General features: G+C 40.0%; 1 protein-coding gene across 1 annotated transcript; it reads left to right on the forward strand.

Moving 5' to 3' along the window:
- Window positions 1-6,619: 6,619 nt before the first annotated feature.
- On the forward strand, window positions 6,620-24,665 carry DAPL1 (death associated protein like 1). Its single transcript, XM_037521836.2, has 4 exons — window positions 6,620-6,732; window positions 13,172-13,259; window positions 16,189-16,249; window positions 24,382-24,665. Exons 1-4 carry the CDS (start codon window positions 6,675-6,677, stop codon window positions 24,496-24,498), a joined length of 324 nt encoding a protein of 107 aa, XP_037377733.1. The 5' UTR covers window positions 6,620-6,674; the 3' UTR covers window positions 24,499-24,665.
- The last annotated feature ends 707 nt before the right edge of the window (window positions 24,666-25,372 follow it).

Below are 25,372 nucleotides of genomic sequence, written 5' to 3' on the forward strand. Positions count from 1 at the left end.
ATGGTTAGACCTGTGTTCAGAATCTTCTATATGTGAAGGGGCACTCTTCCTGGGCCATGTGAGCCTGTGTTATCGCCTGCTGCTTAGTGGGTGCTGTGCTCAGGGCTGATTTCTTTTGGTGTGCTGGACAAATTGCCAGTGTGACTTCTCAGATGCTTGATGGGTGTATCACGTTCCTGGACAGCCCAAGATTAAGCCAAGCAGTGGAGTCATAACAGCTTCCCCATCATTTCTCTGCCATTTTATAATGTTTAACTAATTGCCTCTCTTTATCTCCTTTTATGACATTTTCCCACCTGTAATAGGGAAAATAAATTTTTACCTGTAGGAGGTGGGAAAGATAGTGGGTTGCAGAAATTTGCATTTTCACTAATCTTCTCAAGTGTGCTTCTATAAACAAGTGACTATTATTATCTTCTAATGAAGACCATTTGCCTCATTAACATCCACCACTAAACTTCAGGACTCAGAGAAGAGAAAGTATTCTCTTCACTGTATACTTTTATTATGATTAACCAACTTGTAAACTGTGCTTATACCCACCTGCACAGAGAACCCAGACTTGTTTTGTTGCGGGGGGTATCCCTTCTCTGCAGGGGTGACTGTCTGTAATAGATCACTTAGAGGAAAGATTGCCAGTACTTCTCCAAAGTGTTCACAGATTCTTTGTTTCAGATCCAGCAAATGGAGAGAGAAAATAGCACAAGTTTGCTGCTAAAGAATACTAGAAATTAGAAACAGCCCTACAGGAAAGGAAAATCCTGGGGGTTTGGAGAGAGAGGGGAGATGAAGGCAATTATAGCAATATTACCTTAGTTAAAAATAAAGAATAATAGAATAAGTAAGGTGTATTGCTAAAAAGAATTTTTTTAAAAGTCCAAGGAAAAGAAATAATGGACTGACAAAGGTGACATCTAGAGTCATTTGAAGATTATGACTCAAATCTGGGTGAAACTAAAGTGACGGGAAGGGGAAGGTATCACATGTGAAATTCCTTAAATAAGAGTGGACTTAGTTTACATAAATTTGCCTATGATACACATAATACAAAAAACCAACCCTTATACCTGAAAAAGAAAATCATAGAGGATTCTGGTGAGGCCACGTGGGAACTGGAAACTCAGAGGCAAATCACAAAACAAGGGACAGGGTCCCCAGAAGGGGGCTTCCACTGAGCCGCCCAGCACGTGAGAGCCGTGCCCCTCCACGCTGGCTCCCTGGCCCGTGGTAGAGATTTCTCAGGCTTGCAGAATTGTGCACTAGATGCGGTATGTAAGTAACGTTAAAAGGAAAAAAAGTAAAACTGAAAAAATGAGATACACGCCATAAAAATAGGAGTGCATGAACAAGGTGATGATGGCTCCCCACGCATAAATTAAAAGAAGAAAGTCCAATGAAAGTGTTGTATAATTTCTGAAACATTATGACTGTCTTTAAGGTTCGATTGTCCTTTCATTTGAAAAACAAAAAGCTCTCTGGCAACCTTCACATCGTGAGAAGCCGGTTTACTAGGCTTCTGGCATTACTCAGCACTATCCCAAATGCTTTGGTCCTTGCATGAACTGTGCTCCCACTGCAGTTAACTAGACTAATGTCTCTCTTCAAATGAGGTTTATAAGCCCATTTAAAGGGTAATAACATGTTGCCTTCCTTGGATGAAGCTTTCACCCTGATGGACGCTCTAAGTAAATTAAGCCCTAAAGTAAATTAATCCAATAAATAATCTACTCAGCTCACCAAACACAAAACAGGCGTGGGCTTTTAATGACTAACTTAAGCCAGGACATGGGAAGACCCAGCAGCCTGAGGGGTGACACAGGCACCAAGAAGTCAGTGGGGGACTCTGGACTCCTAAAGGTGTGCTGAGAAGGGCCCCCACAGGAAGAAGGATACTGGCCTTATTTCTCTTTACTCCCTGTTCTACTCACATGTCCACAGTTAAATGAGGTTTGGGAGTGAAGAAGAAAAAACAAAAACAAAAAAAAAAGCATACAGTAAGTCCTCACTTACTGACCATGACAGTGTCTGGAAATTTCAACTTTAAGCAAAAAAGATAGATGATGAAACCAATTTCACCATGAGCTCATTGATATAAACGAGAGTTAAGTTTCTATGCTGTATTTTTGGCCAGACTTCCAAACAAAAACCCAGAACGCTTCTAGTATTATACAGTCATTTGTATTCATTCATATCCCAACCCACTGCTTATTCCAGTTCAGGGTCAAAGGTGTTGGAGCCCAGCAGCTCAGGGACCAAGGCAGAAGCCCACCCTGGACAGGACACGCTTTCGTCTTATCTCTTCACTTACATCATTGTTCTCCTTTCAGGTGTAGTCCTCGTGGTTCTCCCCCCACCATAGCCCCGTGAACCATCACCACAGTCCATTGTGCTCTTCCCGCTCCTCTTTTTTTTAAACATGTATTTATGCATACAAAAGCTGGGCACAAGCCAGAGATGCAGGGGGTGACAGAGACAGAGTGGGGAGCAGAACGGGCAGACTGACTGAAATACACTGCTGAGGGGAGCAGCAGGTGAGACAGGAAAGGACTGCTGCACCATGTGGGTAGCTCCCTGGTTAGGGCTCCAACTTGTGCTGCAGAGGCTGCGGATGGCTTCATAGAGCATTGCTTAACCCCTTGCACCACCGGGGAGCCCCCCCCACCCCGCCCCTCTTTTGACCCTTGTCCCGCCCCTTCCCTTGCTGCTTATTCAGGTCTGTGGTCAGCTTGCAGTTTTGTCTTTTTCCTGACCCTTTGTTCAGTTTTCCTAGGTTCCACCTCTAAGTGCAAGGTTTCTTATTTTCAATTTCATTGAAACCTGCTTTAACTTTCGTTATTTCTTTGCTTTTTTGGATATAATTTTCATCTCCTAATTCAGAAGCTTAGCCTAACGATTTTAGATTTTTATTCTTTCTGATATATGTATACAATGTAAAATATGTTATTTTAAGTGTTGCTTTCACTGCATTCCACAGTTTGGGAGAGGGGGGTGTCATTAGTTTTAATATACAGATAGGAGGTTGCCAGATTCATCTCAGCCAGTTAGCAATCAGCGTCAGCATTGATTTACTGCCAAATCTTCAATCAGGAACATAAACAGCAGCCATTTCTAACATCGTCATCCCGTTTCCCTCCTTTTTTTCTTTTATTGAGGTAACCTTAGTTTTCAATACTATATAGGTTTCAGGTGTAGACTTTCTCATCTCAACAACTGTATGTATTATACCACAGCTGCCATCAACAGACAGGACACACTTCTACCTCAGGGTCATCCACACATGTGCATGCACACACGCACCCATACACTCTTAGCCTGGCACGATTTAGACATGCCAATTAATATAATGTGCACGTTTTTGGGATGTGGGTGGAAACTGGACCAAAACCACACAGGCATGGAGAGAAAGTGCAAACCCCACACAGACAGTGGCCGTGGGAGGAAATCAATATTTTTTTTCTCATCAATGTTACAGCAAAATCACGCTGCTCAAGAACAGACAGTGCTATCTATTCGTCTGAGGCTCATGTGAAATGTTTGGGGTTGGGGTAGGAGAGGATGCTCCGTGGAGTCTAACAAACTCTTCGAGTTTCCTGGGTTATTTCTCATTCACCATCTCTTTCTGGACACCATCTCTCCCACTACCTAGGATCACAGTTTTCCTACTTAGGTTTTAAGAGCACAGATTCTGAAGGTTTTTGTTCAGGGCTATGAGAACAAATGTTTTCATGATGAAAACAACTCTGAAAATGTGGCCTACTAAATCTCCTCTAGAAGGTCACAATATATATCCACCGATAAGGGCTTCGCAGGTGAATGAGGCAAAAAAGGAATCTAATTCACATGCATCATGATTGAACAAACGGCATTTACTCAGAAGAAACCTTACTTGTTAGATCACACACTGGTGTCCATCCACTCAGACTGGCTTCTATTGCAGAGTCTATTAAGGCTGCCCTTTGGTCTGTTGCTACTTGCAGCTATCCGGTATAGTCAATACAGTCTGGATCACTATATACTGTTATGCATGCTATCCAATACAGTAGCCTCAAGTCACATGGAATTATTTATACTTAAATTAATTACATTACTCCATTTTAATAAAAAATTCAGTACGTTAGTCACCAGTCACATTTCAAAGTGCTTCGAATCACACTTGGCTAGTCGCTACCGTAATGGTCAGAGCAAATACGGATAATTTCTGTCATTTCCAGAAATTTCTACTGAACAGTGTTGCTATAAACCTTGTCACCCATAGAAGGAATTTCTTAGTCTTCTTCTCGTCTCAACTTCTACATCCCCCATGAAACGCTGAGACTCTGAAATCACTGAGCACTGACACTCCTGACACCCAAGGCCTAGCCCACAATATTGCAGGAAAAATCACTTAAAATATTTGCTTGATGATACAGATGAGCCCTTTTCTTTGCTACCATAACATGTTCTGACTTCAGTCATCACATTTTAGTGCACTATGCCACCCCTAAGAGTTTTTATTGATTTAGAAAGTAATATAGAAAAACAGAGATGATAATTAAAATCAATAGGTAACACTCTCACCTTTAGACAAGCACTCTTAACATTTGGAGCATTTTCTTTCATTAATTTAAATATATGCTTTTGTTGTTCACTGAAATACAATTTGTGTATGGTCAAATTCACCCTTTCAATATGATGTTGTATGATTTTTGAGGGATGGAATCACCATCACAATCAAGATAGAGATCATTTTTAACAACCCCCAAAAGTCTCTTCCTGCTTCTTTGTGGTCAAACCACTTTTTCCCAGGCCTCCTCTGGCAATCACTGAACTGTTTTCTGTTCTGTCATTTTCGCTTTTCAAGAATGTCTTGAACAATTGTGTGGCAGTGGCTTCATTAGTCTTCCTTCATTTACCATAATGTTTTTGAGATTTATCCATGTGGTTGCAAGTATCTATTTCTTGATTTTGATTGCTGCGTAGTATTTTACTGAATGGATATACTACAGTCTGTTTTTCTTTTCTACGGTTGATGGACATTTGAGTGGTTTCTAAATTTTTGCAGTTGTGAATAGAACTCTTGCAAACGTCTTCACACATGTTTTTAAGTATATGTTTTCACTTCTTTTGGGGAAATTCCTAGAAACTGGATTGTTAGTATAGGTTTAGTTTTATAAGAAACTGCCAAACTGACTTCCAAAGTGGTTTTACCAATTTGAAGTCTCACGAGTCATCTTTACCAACATCTTGTATTTTCTTTGGCTTTTTTTTTTTTTAAGCTGCACCTTCCTCATACATACATAATGTGCCTCATTGTGGTTTTTAGTTTCATTTCCCTAATGATCAGTGATGTTGAGCATCTTTTTATGTGCTTTTTTGTTGTCAACCTCTCTATTTTGTGTTTTTCAATCTTTTGCCCATTTTTAAATTGAGTTCTTTGTTTTCTTATTGACTTATATTGATTCTTTATGTATTCTAGATGCCAGTACTTATTAGAAATGTGTTTTTCAAATATTTTCTCACAGTATATGACTAGCCTTCATTTTCTTAACAATGTCTTTTGGGGAACAGAAGTTATTAATGGTACTGAAAAACAGAAAGAGATTTCTCAGTAACAGTTTCCTTTGATTAGCACTGGAGATGTGGCAGTGTCTAGGCTTAAATGGGTACTTTTCCTTCTCTAACATAATTGGCATCTATTGGTTTCTAACCTACTTTTTCACTATATTATCATGAATATTTTGCACATCATCAGGTATTAGTTAAAAACATGATTCATAGGGGCCTCCCCAGTGGCGCAGCGGTTGAGCACTGGGTTGCGAAGCTGCCTGCAGCCTCTGCAGCGCCGGTTCGATCCCCGGCCACCAGGCGAGGGTCCCACATGGCACACAGACCTCTCCTGCCGCCCGCTGCCTCCCTCAGCAGTATACTTCGTCACTCTGCCTGTTCTGCTCCCCGCTTTGGCTCTGGTGAATTCTCTCACCCTCCCGCGCCTCTGACTGAACCCAGTGCTTGTATGAATAAATAAATAAATCTTAAAAAAAAAAAACATGATTCATAATGTGTGCTCTAATCATTACATCTTAATTTATTTAGCTGCCCCTCTCTATTTATGGACGTTGATGTTGATTCCAATCAATACTAAAAAAAAGAAAGAAAAAGAAATGCATGATTGCCATCTTGTGCAGAAATCTCTGTGCACACCCCCAATTATTTTCTCATAATAAATGCTTATAATTATAAAGAGAGGGGCAAAGGCATATCATTTTGTTTTATAATTTCTCTTCAGAAAGACTACAGATGCTTTGAAGCAAAGATCTTGTCTTACCTCCCTTGTCACACCAGTATGTGGTATATGATAGAGAGCCTGTGACATTATAAGTGCACAAGTGCACTTGCCCAATAAATAGTTGGAGAGAAAACGAATTTCACTACATTTCATCCTCACCCCTTCTTTCTCTGGGGAAAAAAAAAAGTTCCCTCACCTTCTCCCATGAAGGGAATAGGATTAAATTCTGTGATATTACGTGCCAAGGAGGCCCAGGTTCCGGAGAGCTAGGTAACAAATCCTGTTGCTGCTCAGCAATGCCCTGAAGGGGCCCCGCCCCCAGCCTGTATAAAGGCAGGGTGCAGTGGGGCAGCCACACTTGGCATCGGCCTCCAGAGCACCAGCACTGGCACTGGCACTGGCACACACTATGGCTAATGAAGTGCAAGTCCTGCTCTCCCCCCTGAAAGGGGGGCATCCTCCCGCAGGTAGGCTGCCCACCTACCCTCTGTCCTGCAGATAGCAAAGGTCTCAATGCTGTCCCCTCTTTCCATCAGTGCCGCCCCTCCCCCAGAGTGCAGGTGCTCAACCTACCCATTCTTTCTTTAACTGCACGCAACTTAATTTCCTCCCATGACTTTGATCCCTCTAGGTTTGTGTATAAACCACCTGGGAATTAGTCAGGCCCCAGTTGAATTAAAACCTAATTATATACTAGAGTAAAGGGATTTGGGGCTTGCGGAAAGGGGTAGGTAGGGAGATTGGACTGTCCTTCTGGGCTGTAGGTTAGGAGTGACACCTCGATACCTGAAAGGTGATTTACTGCCATGGAAACCTTCCTTGTTGGAGGTTCCAGCTCCAGACTCAGTCTCCCCAAGATGCCTGTACATCATCTAATTTTGTACCCAGCAAACTAGCTCCCACACAGCAGACAACAGCCATTTCTCCTCCCTCCTCCAGCTTTGGGGTGGAGCCTGTTATCAGTGATGTAGTTTGTCAGTAAGCTGAGGAGCACTTTTTAATGAGGACCCAAGCATGGAGGAGACTGACTGGGAAATGTAGCTGGAAGGTACTTTACAAAACATCCACAAATTGCTCCCTTTTTTTTTTTTTTTTTTTAAAGATTTATTTATTTATTTATTTATACAAGCACTGGGTACAGTCAGAAGCGCAGGAGGGTGAGAGAATTCACCAGAGCCAGAGCGGGGAGCAGAGCAGGCAGAAGGACCGAAGTACACTGCTGAGGGGAGCAGCGGGCGGCAGGAGAGGTCTGCGCGCCATGTGGGACCCTCCTCCGGTGGCCGGGGAGCAGCCGGGGATCAAACCAGCTCTGTGGAGGCTGCGGGCAGCTTCGCAACCCAGCGCTCAACCGCTGCGCCACTGGGGAGGCCCCAAATTGCTCCCTTTTTTAACTTAGATATTTATATTGACTCTTTGGAATATGGAGATTAGTTTTATTGTATGTAACCATGTGTTTATATAGACTGTCTGATGTATACAGCCCTATTTTTAGCCAGTTTTATGTTCCTTCAACTACCTTTTTTTCCTTAAGGAAGATCTCAAAAACTTCACCACTTTGTTCTTGTCTTTCCCCACTTACAAAATTTATTTATTGGTATGATTCTTCAGCACCTCTAAAGTCAATGTTAGTCAGCTTTGCTTTGCTGCAAAGGATGATGGGAGGTAGACTGTTAGCAAAGCCTCAGAAGCTGAGGCTGGTAGACAGCCCAGCTAAAAGATCAGAATTTTACTAATTCTGAGTTTCCAGTCTTAGGTACCAAGCTCTGGCCACCTGTGGCAGATTCCTGGGATTTGATATTTGTAATTGAATTTAGCAGTATATAACAATATCTGCATTGAAAGTTAATGATACTGACTAGTGGTCAGTAACTATATATGAAAATTGTTAGGAGAAAAGCTTGTTGTATAAATGCCAAATAAGAGCACCATTTTCTTCCCACCGCTTTCACCCCAATCCTTCATAAAACACTTAAGCTAAACTGATTTGCTAAATTATATTTATGCACAAAAACACAGAAATAAACTTAACCTTATGAAAGTTTGAATGAAACCACCAGGAACTTTCTGTCCCCACCACTAATGTTTGCTAATTGCTCTGTGTGCATAGCACACCATGACTCCATCAAGCATGTCACAATGCCTCCGGCATGACAATTAATTATTATGAACTGTGACACTACAGATAAGAGGCCTGGGATAATTAGAATGGAGATGAAGGCAGACTTTTGCCCCCATCCCAGCCCTCCCAAGAGCCAGGGAACAAAGAAGCCTCATCCTGCAGCTTTTGTATTGCTACGTATTTAAGTCAGAATCAGTTTGCTATGATGCAAAATTTTATTTATGGAACAAAGCAATTCACTGCCAGAATTTCACAAATGTTCACCTGAGTGTTATAAGCAATATACAGAGGTCTGAAAGTGGGAAGCAGATGTCATATGATGACAAGGATCGAACTTGGCTTTTGGAACCAGACAGACCTGGGTTAAAAGCCCACCTTTCATTCCACATCTGAGTCTCAGTTTTCTCATATGTAAAAAAGGGGTAATAAACAACATGGACCTGATACAGTTACTGTGCTGGCTAAAAGAGATGGCCTATCCACTGGGCCTACCCATTGTGTAAACGATAATCCCTTTAAATACAGGCTTAGTAAAACATGTAGAAAAGAGAAGAAATCCTCCCTCCGCTCGCAAGACATCCTGAAGTTCAAGGGCAGCATTGGGCATGAGGGCAGCACTGTGCACAGGGGCAGAAGGAAACAGCAGTGGAAAAGATACTTGTGCCTTTCCGAGCATAGTTAAAAATGAAACCACTCAGAAGTCAGCCAGCTGTAACTCTTTCCCACTGGGGTGTGGGATGCTTAGTGGTTTATCTTTCATGTTATATTAATATAATATATTGCACCTCTGTTAGCCCTGGTTATGAATTCATGCTGTGAAATAAGACTACATTAAACATGAGGTGGTCTGGGCTCTAGTGAGCTTAGTTTTGGATTTTCTCCCTTTTTTTTTTTTTTTTTTTTTTTGATCGGCTTTGCTCTCAGTTTTGTAAAAACCCCATTATATGTATCACCAAGTGTGTGAGTAGATGATCCAAGGAAGGCAAGGCCAGCATGAAGCAGAAAGAGCAAGAGTTTCTGAGTTTTTCTATTTTCCCTGGACGTTTTAATGTGGTTTAAGTCAAAGGAAACAATCATTAGAAGGGTCACCACTGAACCCCCCAGAAAGAATCAGTTTTCTGGCTCATTAAAGAAAGAGGGGGTATATCCCCAAGTGAGAAATTAATGCAGAAAATGGGAGGAACTAGAGCTGTGTGAGGGCAATTAGAAAGAAAACAAAGAAGTAATTCTCTCATCTCCAGTCTGCTCAAGTCCCTTTATGGGAGCAGAAGGGGAACACATCTGGGAGACAAGAGAGTGGTTGCAAGACCCACTACCCCCACTCTGCAGGGCCCTCAGTTTGATGAAAGAACAGCTGCCATTCACTCAGAGATGTGCGCCTGCTCCTGCCTGATACACCGTCATCCCTGTTTCATGGAGGTGCAAACTGAGAGTCAGCAAGGTTGAGGGGCTTACCCAAAGCCACACAGTTAGTAGACTGTGACACTGAGATTTGCAAGTAAGTCAGGCCCCACTCCAAACTCCTCTTGCTCTAAAGGCTCCTGTTCTTGATTCACACACTTTTCCTCAGGAGGGTCTTGGTTAGAAGTTTAAAATTTGCTTGGAAATCAAGTGTAAATGCCAAGTAAGCGTTTTGCCAACTTCTAACCTTTTAATTAAATGCTTCAATGGAAGCTCTAAGTCACAAAGCAGAGTTCACACAAGCCTTCGTGTTGGTCATCTTTTTCACATAGATTCTCCACTGTTTAGCAAAGGAAAACTTCAATTTTGTAGGCTTGTCTTTATCTTGACAATCTTTTATCGAAAACTGCAAATATCTGGGAAATGATTACATGTAACATTTTAAAATGTTATAAACTTCAAAAACAGTAACATGAATACAACTCTAATTCAGAGGTAGAAGAGCAAAGTTTCATTTTCTCCACATAAACTTAAGTTTTCCAATTAATCAAAGGGGCATCTTTCTCTTCTACATTTTGCATCTGTAGTTCATTTAGCTTATTGAAAGGACCTAAACTCTTACCTTCTGTATTCATAGTCAAAGGCTTGTTAAAATATTAAATCAGTTCGAGTTTCACTTTGCCCAATTCCAGTTGATCCTTTTACAAAAGCTCAAAAGGCAATATAGTCCCAAATATGGAATTATGAAAATGATTACAAATTTAAATAAGTTAATTTTGACACCGTGAGACTTTGTAGAGGTCTTGTGAATCAGGCCCATCTAGTATAGCAAAATGGGCAAGAAGCTGATTGTGGTGGGTTCTAAATGTTTATTCACAATGGTGTGTCTAAATCCTGGGAGACCAGTATGACCAGCATTCCCAGTAGAGCTTTGAAGATGACCCTCCCACCAACTGGTTCCATCTGGTTCAGTCACCCCTGTAGAGTGCGAGTCTGATCTGTATCTCAGGGTGTCCATGTGTACTGTGAGATATTATCTTCTACCTTCCTACCACAACAAATTGAGGATAACAATTATGCTCTGGAAATCTCAGATGTGATTTACTTCCGCTTCCTAAATCACTCAAAGCTCACAGTCCCAGAACATGGGCCACCTGGTGGCGCAAGGCTTAAGTTTCAGCACTTTGAAGCAATCTACAGCCACTGCAGCAGAGTTAGATCCCTTGCCAGGGAGCTGACCCACGTGACTCAGCAGACCTCTCCTGTCTGGCCTACTGCTTCCCCTCAGCAGTGTATTTCTGTAAATCTGCCTGTTCTGCTCCCCACTCTATCTCTGTTGAATCCTCTCACATGCGCACCCCTCCCCCCCCCGCACCTCTGACCTACACCCCAGTTCTTGTATGCATAAATAAATAAAATGAATCTTTAAAAAAAATTTTTTAAAGCCCACAGTCCCAGAACAAAGAGGATTCAAAACTCCTGGATGAAAAAAGGAATCTCCTAGAAGGATTTTTAATTTCCTCTAATGTCTCTGTTTTATTGAAGGTGAAAGAGAAGAGAAGGGAAGGAATAGATTTTCTTGTGGGAGTAGATGGGGAAAGTTGAAATCACAGTAAGGATTTTATAATAAGGATCATCTAGTTCAACTTCTTCCAAACCCTCCTAAGGCATCAGTGATTGAATGACTTCTCTTCTTTACTTTAATAATGAGAGACCAAGGATGTACTATGTCCTAGGCAATCTACTTAACTTTAAATAACACCATTGTATGTACCCAGGCTCTGCTTTGCTGGAACTGCCATCCTTTGGTATTTATTCTCTCCTCAGGAACAACATAAAATAAATATAAATGATAAAAACTACTTATTAAATGTTTGCCATATATTAGGTTCCGTCATCACCTGTGTTATCTTGAACAATCTGGAAAATCACTGTTATTCCATTTGCAAGGATATAGAAATTGATCTTCAGTGCAATTTAAGTATCTTGCTTAAGATCCGAGATCTCAGAATGGGTAGCACTCTCTGACCCTACAAGACATTTCCTTACCAGGATATGGCTCTTCTGCGACAGGATGGGCCCCTCAGATCTTACTTAGAGAATGGCACAATATCCTTTGGAGTTTTTTTCTTCAGAAAAGAACTTTTCAGATTCTCTAGTCCCTCATGTGACATAGCTCCTTTCTCCAAGCAGTCCCTTTCCTCAGGACAGTCACTAGATTTTCAGGATCCTTTCAAATGAGTATCACAGAACTTCTCACATGCCTTCTCAATTTTTACTATTGATTATTTTAATTTGAACACTATGCTTCTATAGTTGGAAGAGAATGTGGAAAACTAAGGGAGTTTGCAGAACTTTTTGTGCCTTTTGAATTGTTTTATGAACATATTACATAATCAGAAAAATAATTTTATTTTAAAATGGAACAATAATGAAGTCATTCAAAAGGGTATTTAGAAATAGGTTTTCTGTATTTTTTCACCTTATTGGAACTATTTTTAAAAAATTGTCAGCTTGACATTTCCATGAAAAGAATTAACAGGTTCAAAGAAATCAATGTCCATTTAGCTTTTTTTCATTTGAATTTGTCAGATTTTTGATGTGCAAATTTCCTGGGAACAGAAAAAAGAATTTGCTTTGATTTGTAATCTGAAATGGGTTGCTTCTCTTCAAAAGCTGATTTTATCTGACATTGTTAAACACTTGAATTGCCAGTAGGTCATCTGTAACCTAATTAACACTAATTGATCTCTTGAATGGCAGGATTATTAATGCAATTTAATTACTCATTAGAACATCTGAACTCAGTCAACATCCAGAGTTTGGGGTCTGGGTTGAAAGATAGGTGTCCAGTAGAGTCAGAAGCACCTCTGCTGAATCAAATGTCTCTTATCACCGCAAACCCTGACTTTTGGAATTTGGTCTTGGAATGTAAAAAAAAAAAAGTCAGATCCAAAAAGCACCCTGTGCAAACTTTAATCTAGTGGGAAAACAGGAGGGTCACATAGTAATAGTTGGTTGCTATCATGAAGAACATAATTGGTTTGATAACAAGAAAAAATGTTTTCCAGTGAAATGCCTCCGAGGGTATGTTATTATTCTCCTCTCCAAATAGAAGGTGTAAACTTCTGCTCTTTATTTAACCTTATCCCCCCTCTCTACACATAAATAAGCAAACCTCAGCCCTTCTCCTCCTTCCCCCCTTATTTGTCCAGAACATTTTTTTTCTCTACTATGCTGTCTCAGGGGAGCTTTTTACTGTGTTGTTTTTGTAAAAGCTTGTATCTTCAAAATATAAGTTCAAATCCAGAACCATACCTTGAATAACAAAGCAGACCTTCACTTACTGTTCTAACCATGACTCCTGTGTTGAAATTTGTTTATAGTAAAAGCTGGAAGAATGCGAATTTCAAAAAAACAAGAATTTGGCATCTTGGAGAGACATACCAAAAAAGCAGGATTTGAGAAAACAAGGTAGGGGTTGCTTAATTTCTTTTCCTTCATTTCCTCAAGAAGTTTTGAGTGACTCTGCTTCCAGATGTTAAAGCCCTCTCTCTATTTGAGGACAAACCAAGGCTTCCTCCCTATGCATTTGCTAACCAGAATTAGAGGCAGCTGGGCCAAGGTGAGGTGGAGGTCATGATCAGTGAGAAGGGATAGGGGCTGAAGATGAAATTATATTCAGGTGAAAGGTGACTACTGTCTGGTGGAGTCTTTCTGGGCCCTCCTTTACTGCCCCCTTCCTCCTTGGTGGTCAGTCCTCCTACTTTGTACTTAATGTCCTGAATACACCCAGATCTGACATACCTCTCTTTAACCTATTTTCACTTTAGCCTTAAAATATAGTTCCTTGGCTGACCATTTCCATGATGTGCTTCCTGCTAAAGCAAATCTCTTGAATTAAAAATAAATGCTTTATTGTTTTGTTTTAAATTCATCACTCAATTATTTAGAAACTAATGGTCACTATATGTGGCATATCTGAAAGGCGTATAGATACTGAAGTGGGTTTCTCCCTGCTCCAAATGCCGTAACCTTGACACACTGCACTATTCCCTGAACAGAGAAGAAAACTGTGGGTTGGAGGCCATATGCAAATGACAATCACTCCTACCTTGGTTAAGGAAAATGAGCGCATTCAAAAAGAAATTAACATACGGAACTGGCTCCTCCAAGTAGTGCATTGAGGGCCCTTCAGAAGCTATTAATTTCAGGATGGCTTCCATAGATGAGTTGAAGAGTGATTCAGATTTGTTTAGAGGAAACTCAAGGTAGGTCCTTAAGAGTTAAAATGGCAAGACTCAGAAAGAGAATGCAAAGGGAAATAGATTATTATCTCTGACTTTTTCATATAAAATTAGTCTCAGATCACTTTTAAAATTTCTTCCCAATTTCTGGGAAGGAACCTTTTTGAGGATTTTTTTCTACTTTAAAGCAAACTAATTATTTGATCCTTGAGCTACAAGTTTTGTTTCTTCTGCTATCAGAAAATAATCGTCATTAATGCAAATGAAGACCTGGGTCTTCAAGAGTGGGGATTGCATATTATTTATCTCTAGAACCAACATACAGGACTGTTCCTAGAATAGACAAGTCCTTTATACATAATGTGAAACTCTTGTTTAATCGCAAGCTGGTTAATTTTGAAAGTCTGTTCTGCTCCTGAGCCTGACTGGAGCATAAGTCCTATGACACCTGATTGCTGTGAACCTGGGCCAAAGGCTCAGGAACAAATGATCATGACTTGGAAATGACTTTCTAGTTGCCAGTCAGAGGACAAGTCATTCATTTCTCTGCACCCCCCACCACAAAGTGTGGACTTAATATTAATTCTAACATCAGCAGAACTGTCAGGAGCGTTACCTAGAGAGCTATAAAATGGTGATTGGAACCTTCTTTAAAAACTCAATTGCTTTCTAATAGTCATTACTATTACTACTGAAACAGCAGGAAATAATGTTCTTGCTTGCCCTAATTCCCAGAGATGGATATAGGTATACAGGCCTAGGGCTTGTAGAATTTGGGGACATCTTAAAGAAAAATAATTTTAAAAAATTATAAATACGAAATATCTAGGGTCCCTCCCGGAGCCACGGAAGGAGCCCAGATAGTCATTGCATTGGTTCTGAATCTGAAACTTCATTAGCTCCACCATAAGTTTACCTCAGTTTACTTCTGCTTCATGGATGTTTACACGGGATGTAAGTGCCCTGTTTATATGGACAAACATCTCTCTTACATCTTCTTAGAGAACAGCTTTTGAAAAATATATCATAGAAAATAAATTTCTAAGCATCAACGATCTATATCCATTCATGTTATCTTCCATTAACCAACACAAACCACCCAGAAAAAGAAAAAAGTGTGCCAAGTAAAGAATTTACTTTAAGAAATCATTCTGCAGGCCCCGCCCTCAATCAGGCTCTCCTACAAAATAACCTGGTCTAGAAACAGAAGCAAGACACAAAAGAGAACATGTGTGGTTCATTTTATGAACTACAGAAACAGTCCAAACTAATGTCTGATGCTATAAATCAGGCTCATAACTATTCTTAGTGGCAGCTGGTTTTGTTAACATATAGACCAAGGGGGTACCCCAGGACCCTCAAACTTGCATATTCTAAAGGGGTTCAACCATCGGTGCCACAAAGAGAGAATATACTGTTAGTGTAAAAGATCTTTAACAGAATTAGTTTGTATAGAGAGAGAAGAAAAGTTAATGGTTTCCCAATAAAACACCCAAACTTACCCATCATCACCTTGTGGGCAAATTCCCAGCCAGTGTTGACCTAATACAGGGCTAATGAGGCCCAAAAAATTGCCACAAATCTGGTGGGGAACCATAGTAATGGGGAGAAAAGGACCAGGAGAGCTGGGATGAAAGGAGCAAACTCAAAGTACAAATTAAGATATTGGCTGCCATTGTCAGCCTCCCCACGTGTCTCTCAGCCACGTCTCTTCCAAGTCCCCTAAATCCACAGTTCAAGTCCAAAGCCGAGACGCAAGCGAGCCCTTCTCCACGTGTCTCCCTTCACAGTCCCCTTGCCTTCTATGTTATGTAGCTTCACCTGGCTGCTCAGTTCTGCCCCCTACTTCCCAGTAGCTAGTCCACGCTTGTAATCGGCAGCAGTGAACATGATACCTCCCCCTTTTACGAGCTGCCTGTTATAGTTTAAATAGAGTTTTACATTTATGATAATAGTACCTTTTTCTGCATGTATATGAACTTCGAACTTTAAAATCATTTATAATAATAACGTGGTAAATTAAGCTGGCTGTGGATTTTTTTCCTTCTAGATGTTACCAAGTAAAGTCAAGGTAGACAGCCCTCGGTATAAATCATTGAGCCGCTTCCTTGGGGAAGTTTTCAGGTCCTATGTGAAGTTTCTTTTCATCTTTGCAGTGTTGTTGCAAATGTTGCTAAAATCCAGACGATGGATGCCCTCAACGACACACTGGAGAAGGTGAGCAGTGGCTGAGATGCGGCCCAGGAGGTTTCTAGTCGTTAGCATTTGCCTAACAGTTCAGGCTGCATGGGTGGGTGAGCAAGGCAATGACCACTGGGGTTTTTTCCAATTCATAGGTTTGATGTCCTAAAAGAACTTGCTATCAGTCTGAGGCACACAAACTTGTTTTGGTGAGAAAAACTTTCTCCCAAGTTCTTAGTGTCTGTTTAATCAATCACTTCCAAAATAAGATAGGAAACAGGGCCTCCTTGGTGGTGCAAGGGGTTAAGATGCAAACTATGAAGCTGTCCACAGCCACTGTAGCACGAGTTTGATCCCCTGGCCAGCCAGGGAGCAACCCACATGGCTCAGCAGACCTCTCTTGACTCGCCTGCTACTCCCCTCAGCAGTGTATTTCAGTCAGTCTGCCTGTTCTGTTCCCTGCTCTGTCTCTGGTGAATCCTCTCACCCCTGACGCCTCTGGCCTGTACCCCAGCTCTTGTATGCATAAATAAATAAATCTTTAAAAAAAAAACAACAGGGCCTCCCCTGGTGGCGCAGTGGTTGAGCGCTGGGCTGCAAAGCTGCCCGCAGCCTCTGCAGCACCGGTTCGATCCCTGACCTCCAGTGAGGGTCCCACATGGCACAACAGACCTCTCCTGCCGCGCCCGCTGCTCCCCTCAGCAGTGTCCTTCGGTCCTTCTGCCTGCTCTGCTCCCCGCTCTGGCTCTGGTGAATTCTCTCACCCTCCCACACTTCTGACTGTGCCCAGTGCTTGTATAAATAAATATTTTAAAAAAAAAACAGTGTTATAAAAAAAAATAAGATAGGAAACAAAGCAAGAATCCTGACACCAAACTGGCAGAACTTCAACATGCCATCTAAATATTTCTCGGCAACATTGGTCATGTTTTTATAAAAAGGCAGCCTGTGTAATGGAAATGCAGCGATTTTTCAACTTCCTCCCCACCACTGCATTCCTGTAAGGAAATAATCTGATTTAAGGCCAGCATGGGTGAGGGAGGGTTGCATAGCTTAGAGCTGGAGGAAGACTGGGCACTGGCTGGGTTTACCAGGAAAGTCTGTTTATCAAGGTTGTTAACTATTGCTATTTTTATTTCTGTATCTTGAATTTCTTTTAAGTAGTTCAAGAGACTCAGAAAACTCTTACCAGATAGAGATAGTGGTTTGGATTCAGTAGTTTATTTTTAAATGTTGTAGGTCAACTGAGAGGGTCCTTCATCTACTTCTGGGGGCAGCTGCATTGCATTTAGTCAATGAAGAGCCACCCTTTCTCCTGCCCTTCCACCCCCAATTTATGAAATAGACAGTAAGGGAGGGAGTCCTTGGGACAAGGTAGATTTTCTATAACTGTCAAAATCAGGGGTCTGAAAATGAACAAAAACTGCAACTAGACTCCATTTGGCACTGACTCCTCCATTTGCTCTCTGGATGACCTTGAACAAGTTACTTATTCTGCCCCACATTCATCGTTTATACAACGGAGATAAGGAAGAGTCTGTAGTTCACAGCTTCGTTGTGTGGAATAAATGAGCTCATACACATGAAGCTCTTTGAACAGTACTTGGCACAGGGTAATCCATTTGCCCTTGCTGCTTAGGTTAGACACGTTGTCTTTATGACAGTGAAATAAAAAAGTATGACGAAGTCCATGGGATGTTCCGAGACATATGGTACCAGGCAAGGTCTTGATTATAGGCTACAGAGCCTCCTGATGCAGGGGGTTTGGTTCTCCCATCAGTTAGATTTGATTATTGGCTCTGCCTTAAGAAGAAGAGCTGTGGTGGACAGTGCTGGCCAGGGCACCCCAAGCTGCCCATTCCTGCCTGTCACATTCCCTTGCTCTCTGCCCACTAAATGCCTCTTATTCAGGGCAAGAGAATGTTCCACTTTGTAAGTGAAACTGGATGAAATAGACATATTCTTCTAAAATATATGTTAACCCAAAATAACATGTATAATGAGAGTGGTCAATAAAGGTTGATTATGCTGTAACTGGTCAGATGCCAAGTCTATATGGGTTTTTTATAGACATGTGCATTTATCTATAACATAGAGGGAATCTTCCCTTTTCAGTTAAAAATATCACTTCTTTATTTCAAAGATAAAAGGAAAAGTCATATAACAACAGAAATAAACTGTATTTGGAAACCATAAGATAATACTGAGATGGTGTGCTGTCCCAAATGTTTTTACAATTATATCTATTTTATAAAAAACCTTTAACACTTGGATCAGTGCTTGTTGGAGAAGGGCTATAGCTAACACTGCTTCAGTTACTGGTTAGAACAGGTCTGGCATCAGACATCAGATGGCTGGGTGTTATGCTGGTTCTGTCACTCACTAGCTAGCCAGGTTCCTTCTCTTTTCTGTACCACTGCTTCACCATATGTAAATGATAATGTAATTAATAGTTCCACTTCACAGTGCTGTAAGAATAAAATGAAGTTTTATAACACATGCAACGTACTTAGCACACAGTCAGGCACAATTAGCCCTCAGAAAGTGATTGCTTCTATTCCCAGGCAATTATCCTACGGGGCATGGCTTGGAATCAAGCAAGGGATAAGAAGCCAGAAAGAATATCAAATCCCAAGACTACCATAAGTGAGGAAGTACACTATATTGTAGTCTGTTAGGTGTGCAATAGTATTAATATACACACCTAAATTAAAACAATGTGCCCATCTTAATTTAAAAAATACTCATCGCTAAAAAATGCTAGCCATCCTCTGAGCCTTCAGCAATTTGTAATCTTTTTGCTGGTCTTGTATACAAGCATTATCTGCAAAGTGTGGGAAAGCACAATAAAATGGGATCTACCTGAATCTCAAACAGAGAAGTTGGTGGGATTTCACGTGTTTCCTTATAACTAAGGAAAATCCTCTCTAAATCCATAATTCGACAGGACGCATACTAGGATTTCATAATAAATGTCATCCTGGTGGAGAAAAACCAATGCCTTTAAAAAAATAGATCTGCTAAGATAAGCAGTTGTCAGGAGTTCCGGGCAGGAGGAGGGATTGACCACAAAGTGACAGGGGGAATTGGGTGGGTGACGGACTGGTTCTATATCTTCATTGTGGTGGGGATCACAGACTCCATGCATTTGCCAAGGGCATTTTGTACTGTCGGTAAACTATACATTAATTTTTACAAATGAAAATATTCATAAAAATAAAAGGGATATAAAATATATAGATCTACCTGTATGCTAATAAATTTTTACTGGCATTGCAGTGATTCCCCCTCCCCCGCCCAAAACACATATTGTCATGAAGACCTGACAATATACAATTGTCAGAAGAAATACAGTAACAGAATGAGGGTCAGATCCTCTCCATTTATTAATTTTCATTCAAGTCCTCGGCTAGAATTATGTGTATTTCCAAGAACCCATGTTAATTCTTGTGCCAATTTAAAACCTTAGATTCTAACTAAGACGGAATGGATGGCCCCATCCATAGGATTTCATCCAACCATTTAGTTATAGCAAGAAATTTCTATCCCTGTGCTGTCTGGATTCACTACTTTCATACTACCCCAGGGTGGGAGACTATAAAACAATCCCAAATCAATGGGAAGTAACATATAATTTCCCCTCCTACTGTTTATCTGCCTCCTCCCTGCACATAAACCTCTCCTTACCACATTTCTTCTTCAATCCTTTCCTATCCAATCAGCCTCCCCCCATCTCTTCCAACCCTAAAAATTGAGAGAATTTGTTTTGCCCAGTAGTTATGTAACCTGGAAAGCTCTCCAAGCTAAAAGTTTGGGAGACTTGGTCTTAGACCAAGTTCCCCCTGTTAGGAGGTTGTTCGAATAACAAGTTCCCCCTGTTAGGAGGTTGTTTTGAAGTCACATAGCTCCGCTGAGATTTATAGTTGCACATTTAGTAAATTTTGTTTAAGGAGGGAGTGAAAGAGAAGGATACTGCCAAATATATTAATTCTCTGGACAGTTATGGAAGTTAAATTTGGCAGTGGTTGTGAAGCATCTCAGAACATTTTAGTAACCAGTGAAAACATTAGTAACAGGGCTTTGTTAGAGTGTGGAGGGGGGTGCAATGTTGAAGCCCAGTTAAATTTGGGGCCACTTTTCAAGTTGCCAGATGCCTCACCCCTGCCAAAGTTAGTGAGATGAATGTGAAATGGGATCCTGGGGAAGAGGAAACTATCAAAAACATCTGCAAATCTAAAAAGGTTTCCCTTGTTCTGTAGATTAACATCAGCCTGGGAGTATCCTTGAATTCCATTGACTAGAGCTGCATGTTTTGTTTTAAGCACTTTGCTTAACAGGGTGTGGAAATCTAAGTGCCAACATACGAGTGGGAAGTTAACACCCTAGAAAGATGAATGGAAAAGCTGCCAGTCTACTAATACTATCTAACTTCTGGCTCTACAATAAAAACTGCTGCTGATTTTCTTACATCTAGAATTTATTCAGCAGCTCCAAATATTAGGACTTTTATCACACTTTTTTAGCTTTTTCTCTGAAACTAAAAATATAGGTTGTGAGGTCACAGCTACCCAAGTTGAAAGTTTCTATTGATCTGTTTTTCAAAGTCAGCCTATTGCCCCTTATGTGATCTTCCCACAGCAAGGCAGTCCTCATATAGATACTGGCCTTAAATTCTTTCTCTTGTGGTTACCCTAGATTCTCTTACCCTAATGAATCAGACAAGAAACACCTTTCATTTTACAAACCTTATCTTTTTACAAAGACTAATGATGAAAAGGCCAAAGCTTCATCAAAGATACCAAACTAAAGCAAAACTGGTTGTAGGTCGTACTCGGGAAAGCAATTCCTACTTATTTCTACAGACTTAAAAATGATATCTTTCTTTCTCCATTGATACATAATCTACAGTAAAGAATGAGAGCATTTAGGCGTGCCCATTTTATATACAGTTTTGTTAGTCTGGGAGAAATATTATAGACTCCACTCACAACCCCCAAGCCCTTCCACTATAGGACATTCCTGACTGAGGGGCTAAGGTACAAGAAAGAGAAATTTTCTCTCCTGTTGTATTTTCAAGAGTTGCTATGAAACCCTACTACTAACCCTCTAAACCTGTATATTTGTTTTTTGTGTTTTGGGGGTTTTTGTTATTGTTGTTATTGTTGTTTTGATGAAGTTTATTGAGGAGAAAAGAACAGAAATAAAGTGGGACCCACCCCCCCTCCCCCCAAGCTGGTGGAACCAGGCCAGGGAGGGGCAAGGAAGCCCAAACTTGTATATTTGTGACTTAATAATAGTGGGTAGTTTCTCTGAGGCAATTATTTTTGCTAGAATAATTTCTACTTCCTCCTCTATTCCATTCACTTCTTTTTTCCCCACCTAAGCTTTTCCAGACCAGTTCACAGATGGCCAAAAGTTCTCAGGCGCTGACTCAGTCTCTCATTCGTTCTAGTCTGGGGTAGTCCCCTCCTGAGAAGAAATTGAACAGAGCTTTTAGAACCTCAGTAAAATGCCTTGGTTAAAAATGTAAGCCTGAACCCTTCCTTGTACATTATTGGGGGGAATGAAGAATGGGGTAGCTGTTCTGGAAAACAATATGGCAATTCCTTAAAACATTAAAGGTAGACTTTCCATATAACTTTGGCAGTTCTACTTCTGAGTACATACCCCAAAGAATTGAAAACAGGAATTCAAGCAGATATTTGTGTGTTCCTAGGAGCACTTTTTACAAGTTAAATGGTAAAAGTAACCCAAATGTCTATTAACATATGAATGGATAAACAAAATGTGGCATACACCATACAATGGAATATTATTCAGTCTTTAAAAAGAAGGAATTTTCTAGACATACTACTTATTACGTGGATGAACCATGAAAACATTAGGCTAAGTGAAGGGAACCAGACCAAAAAAAAATAAATAAAGGATAACATTACATGATTCCACTTACATGAAATGCTTGGAGTAGTCAAATTCATAAGAACAGAAGATTGAAATATACTTCTCAGAGGCTGCGGGGAGGAAGGTATGAGGAGTTAGTATCTGTAGGTACAGGATTTCACTTTGGAATGATGGAAAAGTTCTGGAGGTGTATGGTTGTGAAGGTTGCAGAAAAATGTGGATATATTTAATGCTACTAAGTTGAATGCTTAAAGATGGCTATAATGATCAATTTTATCAATGCACATTTTACCACAAATGTTTAAATAACAAAGGAAATAGAACCCTGAAGTTGTGGGGATAACCCTGGAGATGATCCAATAACAAGTTAATGCCAAATAACAAAATAAGTGTTTTCTAACATACTGTTCTTCCTTTCCATTTCCTTTCCCACCTCCACCCAACATCTTTCCCTTGCCTTCAGACCAACAATCTACATTGTGGTTTTCTCTCTTCTAGTCTCAACTTGTCATCTTGCCCCATCTCACCTTGGAAAATTGCCCAGATTTCTGACATATCAGAGTAACTTATTCATTTCCTTTAGCTTCCCCCTTTACCTTATATTTGACTTTAATTAACTTGACAAATTGTTCAGCCTACCTGTAATCTTTTGAACATGATTTAGAGCTAACCTGAAATAATCCATCTGTTATAGTTGACACTGCAGACACTCAGTCTGGAAGCAAACTACTGAAGTCAATAACCTCTGAAGGTTCCTTCTGGTTCTAATGTTAAGAAGAAAAAAAAATCACACTGCCTTTACCACACTGTGAAATGTATGAAATGTGGCCTGATGACAATTGAGCTAACAACAGAAAAAAAATCACAGGCCTTTTTTTGTATTCTAGAGCAACATTTATGACCAATACCTCAATCACGTTTCTTCCATTCTGCCAGCAGAGACATTCATGGGCTTAATTATTATATAAATTATACTTGCTCATTGTTGAAGAAAAATATTAGAAAAATAATGATAAGTAAAGTAAAGAAAAAGACAAGAAATTGCCTATAATTCTATCCTTCAGAAATAACTATTGCTAACATTTCATCACATATTCTTCTAGTGTGTTTAATTTTTTGAGACCAAGAAGAGAGACTCTCTGGCATCAAGTCTCACATGAAAGGAAATGCTGTGTGCATAGAGCTCAGGGACATGTGAGAAGAGATATAAGACACATATGCTGTCCCTGGCTTAGAAGAGCCCAAACAAACCATAAACAATGTGATGTGCAGGGTCGTGAACAGTTTATCTCCCCTTTTATTTGAGTGTCAAGGCAAGGGTATCAAAGCTCAATAGTGATAAATGAAATTCTCAGGGAGCCTCCTTGATGGCAAGGAAGGTGTCCTTAGGTACTTTTATGTTTTATCAAGGGGCTTGGAATCAAAAACCCAAAATGTCACTGGGTCCAAATTCCCCTAGGAAAACTCTAACTGTCTCGCTCTCAGCATTGGGCATTCTTTCCATTATAGCTGTTCCTTTTCTTTTTTTTTTTAATGACAAAATGAAATTTTAATAATATTTCACTTTTTAGACCATTATAGCTGTTCTAAATGTAAATTCCATTAGATCCTTGTTTCCCAATGAAATTCCTCTTAGTGTCAAAAAGTCTCAGTGTGTATTAATTTAACTCTTCTTAAGCCCTTTTCCCTACAGATGTCTGCTGAGGAAATGCCTAATAAGAACTTCTGTTACCTGAGCTAATAAATCATTTTCAGTCTTCTCCTCACCAGGCTGTTTAGATTGAACCCAATGAAATGGCCAGTGGTAGACCATATTTGGACATACAAAAAGCCAAATTCACTCACTTCAATCTAATAAATAAATCTAGCACTTCATAACTTTTTTCAGCAGTTTGTTATAGTGATCCCTATGTGCACCCTAATGCCAGAATAATTGCTGATAGTAAGGTATTGGTGCAAATGTAATTAACCATTTTTACCTTTAATAATGTCACTTTAAGACATACGCATAAATACAGATATGTATAGTGTATATATATATATATATATATATATACTTTTTAAAATTAGAGGCAGGTTACCAGGGGAGAATCCAGGTCAACACATATACCCATGGGTTCAGAGTTAAGAGTGGTATGGGAAAAAATGAGATATTATCAAGAAGTAAATGAAACTATGAATTCTCCAGTATTGTTTTTTACCACTTTAAAACTTCATGACCAAAAAGATCTAACATGCTTATTTTTTTCTTTCCTTCTCACCTTTAGCTCAATCATAAATTTCCAGCAATAGTGCACATGGCACATCAAAAACCCAGACCTGCTTTGGAGAAGGTCACTCCACTGAAAAGGATCTACATTATTCAGCAACCTCGAAAATGTTAAACTGGGATGTAAAACACAGCCGTCTGACCAACTGCCTCCAGCATCTGACAGCGTAGCAAAAATGGCCAAATCTTTCCTTAGACCTAGTGCACTTGTTTGGTAAATAAAATAGCTTTTGTATCTTTTCTTTTGACTTTAGATAATGAAAGTATCCAAAATAGCAAATCCAGCACATTCTTGGACCTCACTTCTTCTTTTGGTCAAGGATCCCATTGATATTTGTGTATGGAATTCACATGTGATGCATATGTAACCAATGTGGGGGGAATCCAGAAAGCTTGACTCTTCACCTCCAGCTTTTTGGATAACTGTCTTTTCCTTGACACTGACCTTGAACTGTCCCACTCACATTGAGTTCTCCTTGAAGATAAAGGTTAGAGAAAACTACTCTGCATTTTACAGATGTCAATATTCTATGCAAACTGAGGAATGATTCTTCTTTGTGTGTTTGTCTTAATAAGCTCTTGTTTTTAATTGAGGTGAAATGTCTTTTCCAGTTTGCCATATAAATATATAATTTATTTTGAAGCTTCGGTGAGGAAACACAAACTAAATTTACTAAAAAAAATACTCACTTCTGCAAAGCAATCAGTGACAGAATGTAAAATGAGAATGTTGATGGGAAATTTGCTCAGGGCCTTTCAGAAAGTTCATGCTCTAGAACTGAGGGGAATGTGGTTGTGGTATAGAAGTTGTTTTTTTGGTTGTTGTTGTTGTTTTTATTTAATTTCATATATATTTTTACATCATTTTTCATTTTTGCACAATGTATGCATTTTCATCTTGGTTATAGTCCCCATAAAATTCCCACCCCCCCTTGTTTTAATCCTACTCCCAGTTGGTTTTGAGGTGAGAGGGAAGGTGTTACCATAGT

This window comes from Talpa occidentalis, unplaced genomic scaffold (genome assembly GCF_014898055.3).
Source record: "Talpa occidentalis isolate TD23 unplaced genomic scaffold, MPIMG_talOcc4v2.1 talOcc4.3, whole genome shotgun sequence".
In the NCBI taxonomy this organism is placed as follows: Eukaryota; Metazoa; Chordata; class Mammalia; order Eulipotyphla; family Talpidae; genus Talpa; species Talpa occidentalis.

Excerpts from the sequence above, each read along its gene's own strand:
- DAPL1 (XM_037521836.2), top strand. The coding sequence starts at position 6,675 with ATGGCTAATGAAGTGCAAGTCCTGCTCTCCCCCCTGAAAGGGGGGCAT. Across the intron at positions 13,260-16,188 it reads GCAGGATTTGAGAAAACAAG|TGTTGTTGCAAATGTTGCTA; the intron begins GTAGGGGTTGCT and ends TCATCTTTGCAG. Across the intron at positions 16,250-24,381 it reads TCAACGACACACTGGAGAAG|CTCAATCATAAATTTCCAGC; the intron begins GTGAGCAGTGGC and ends TCTCACCTTTAG.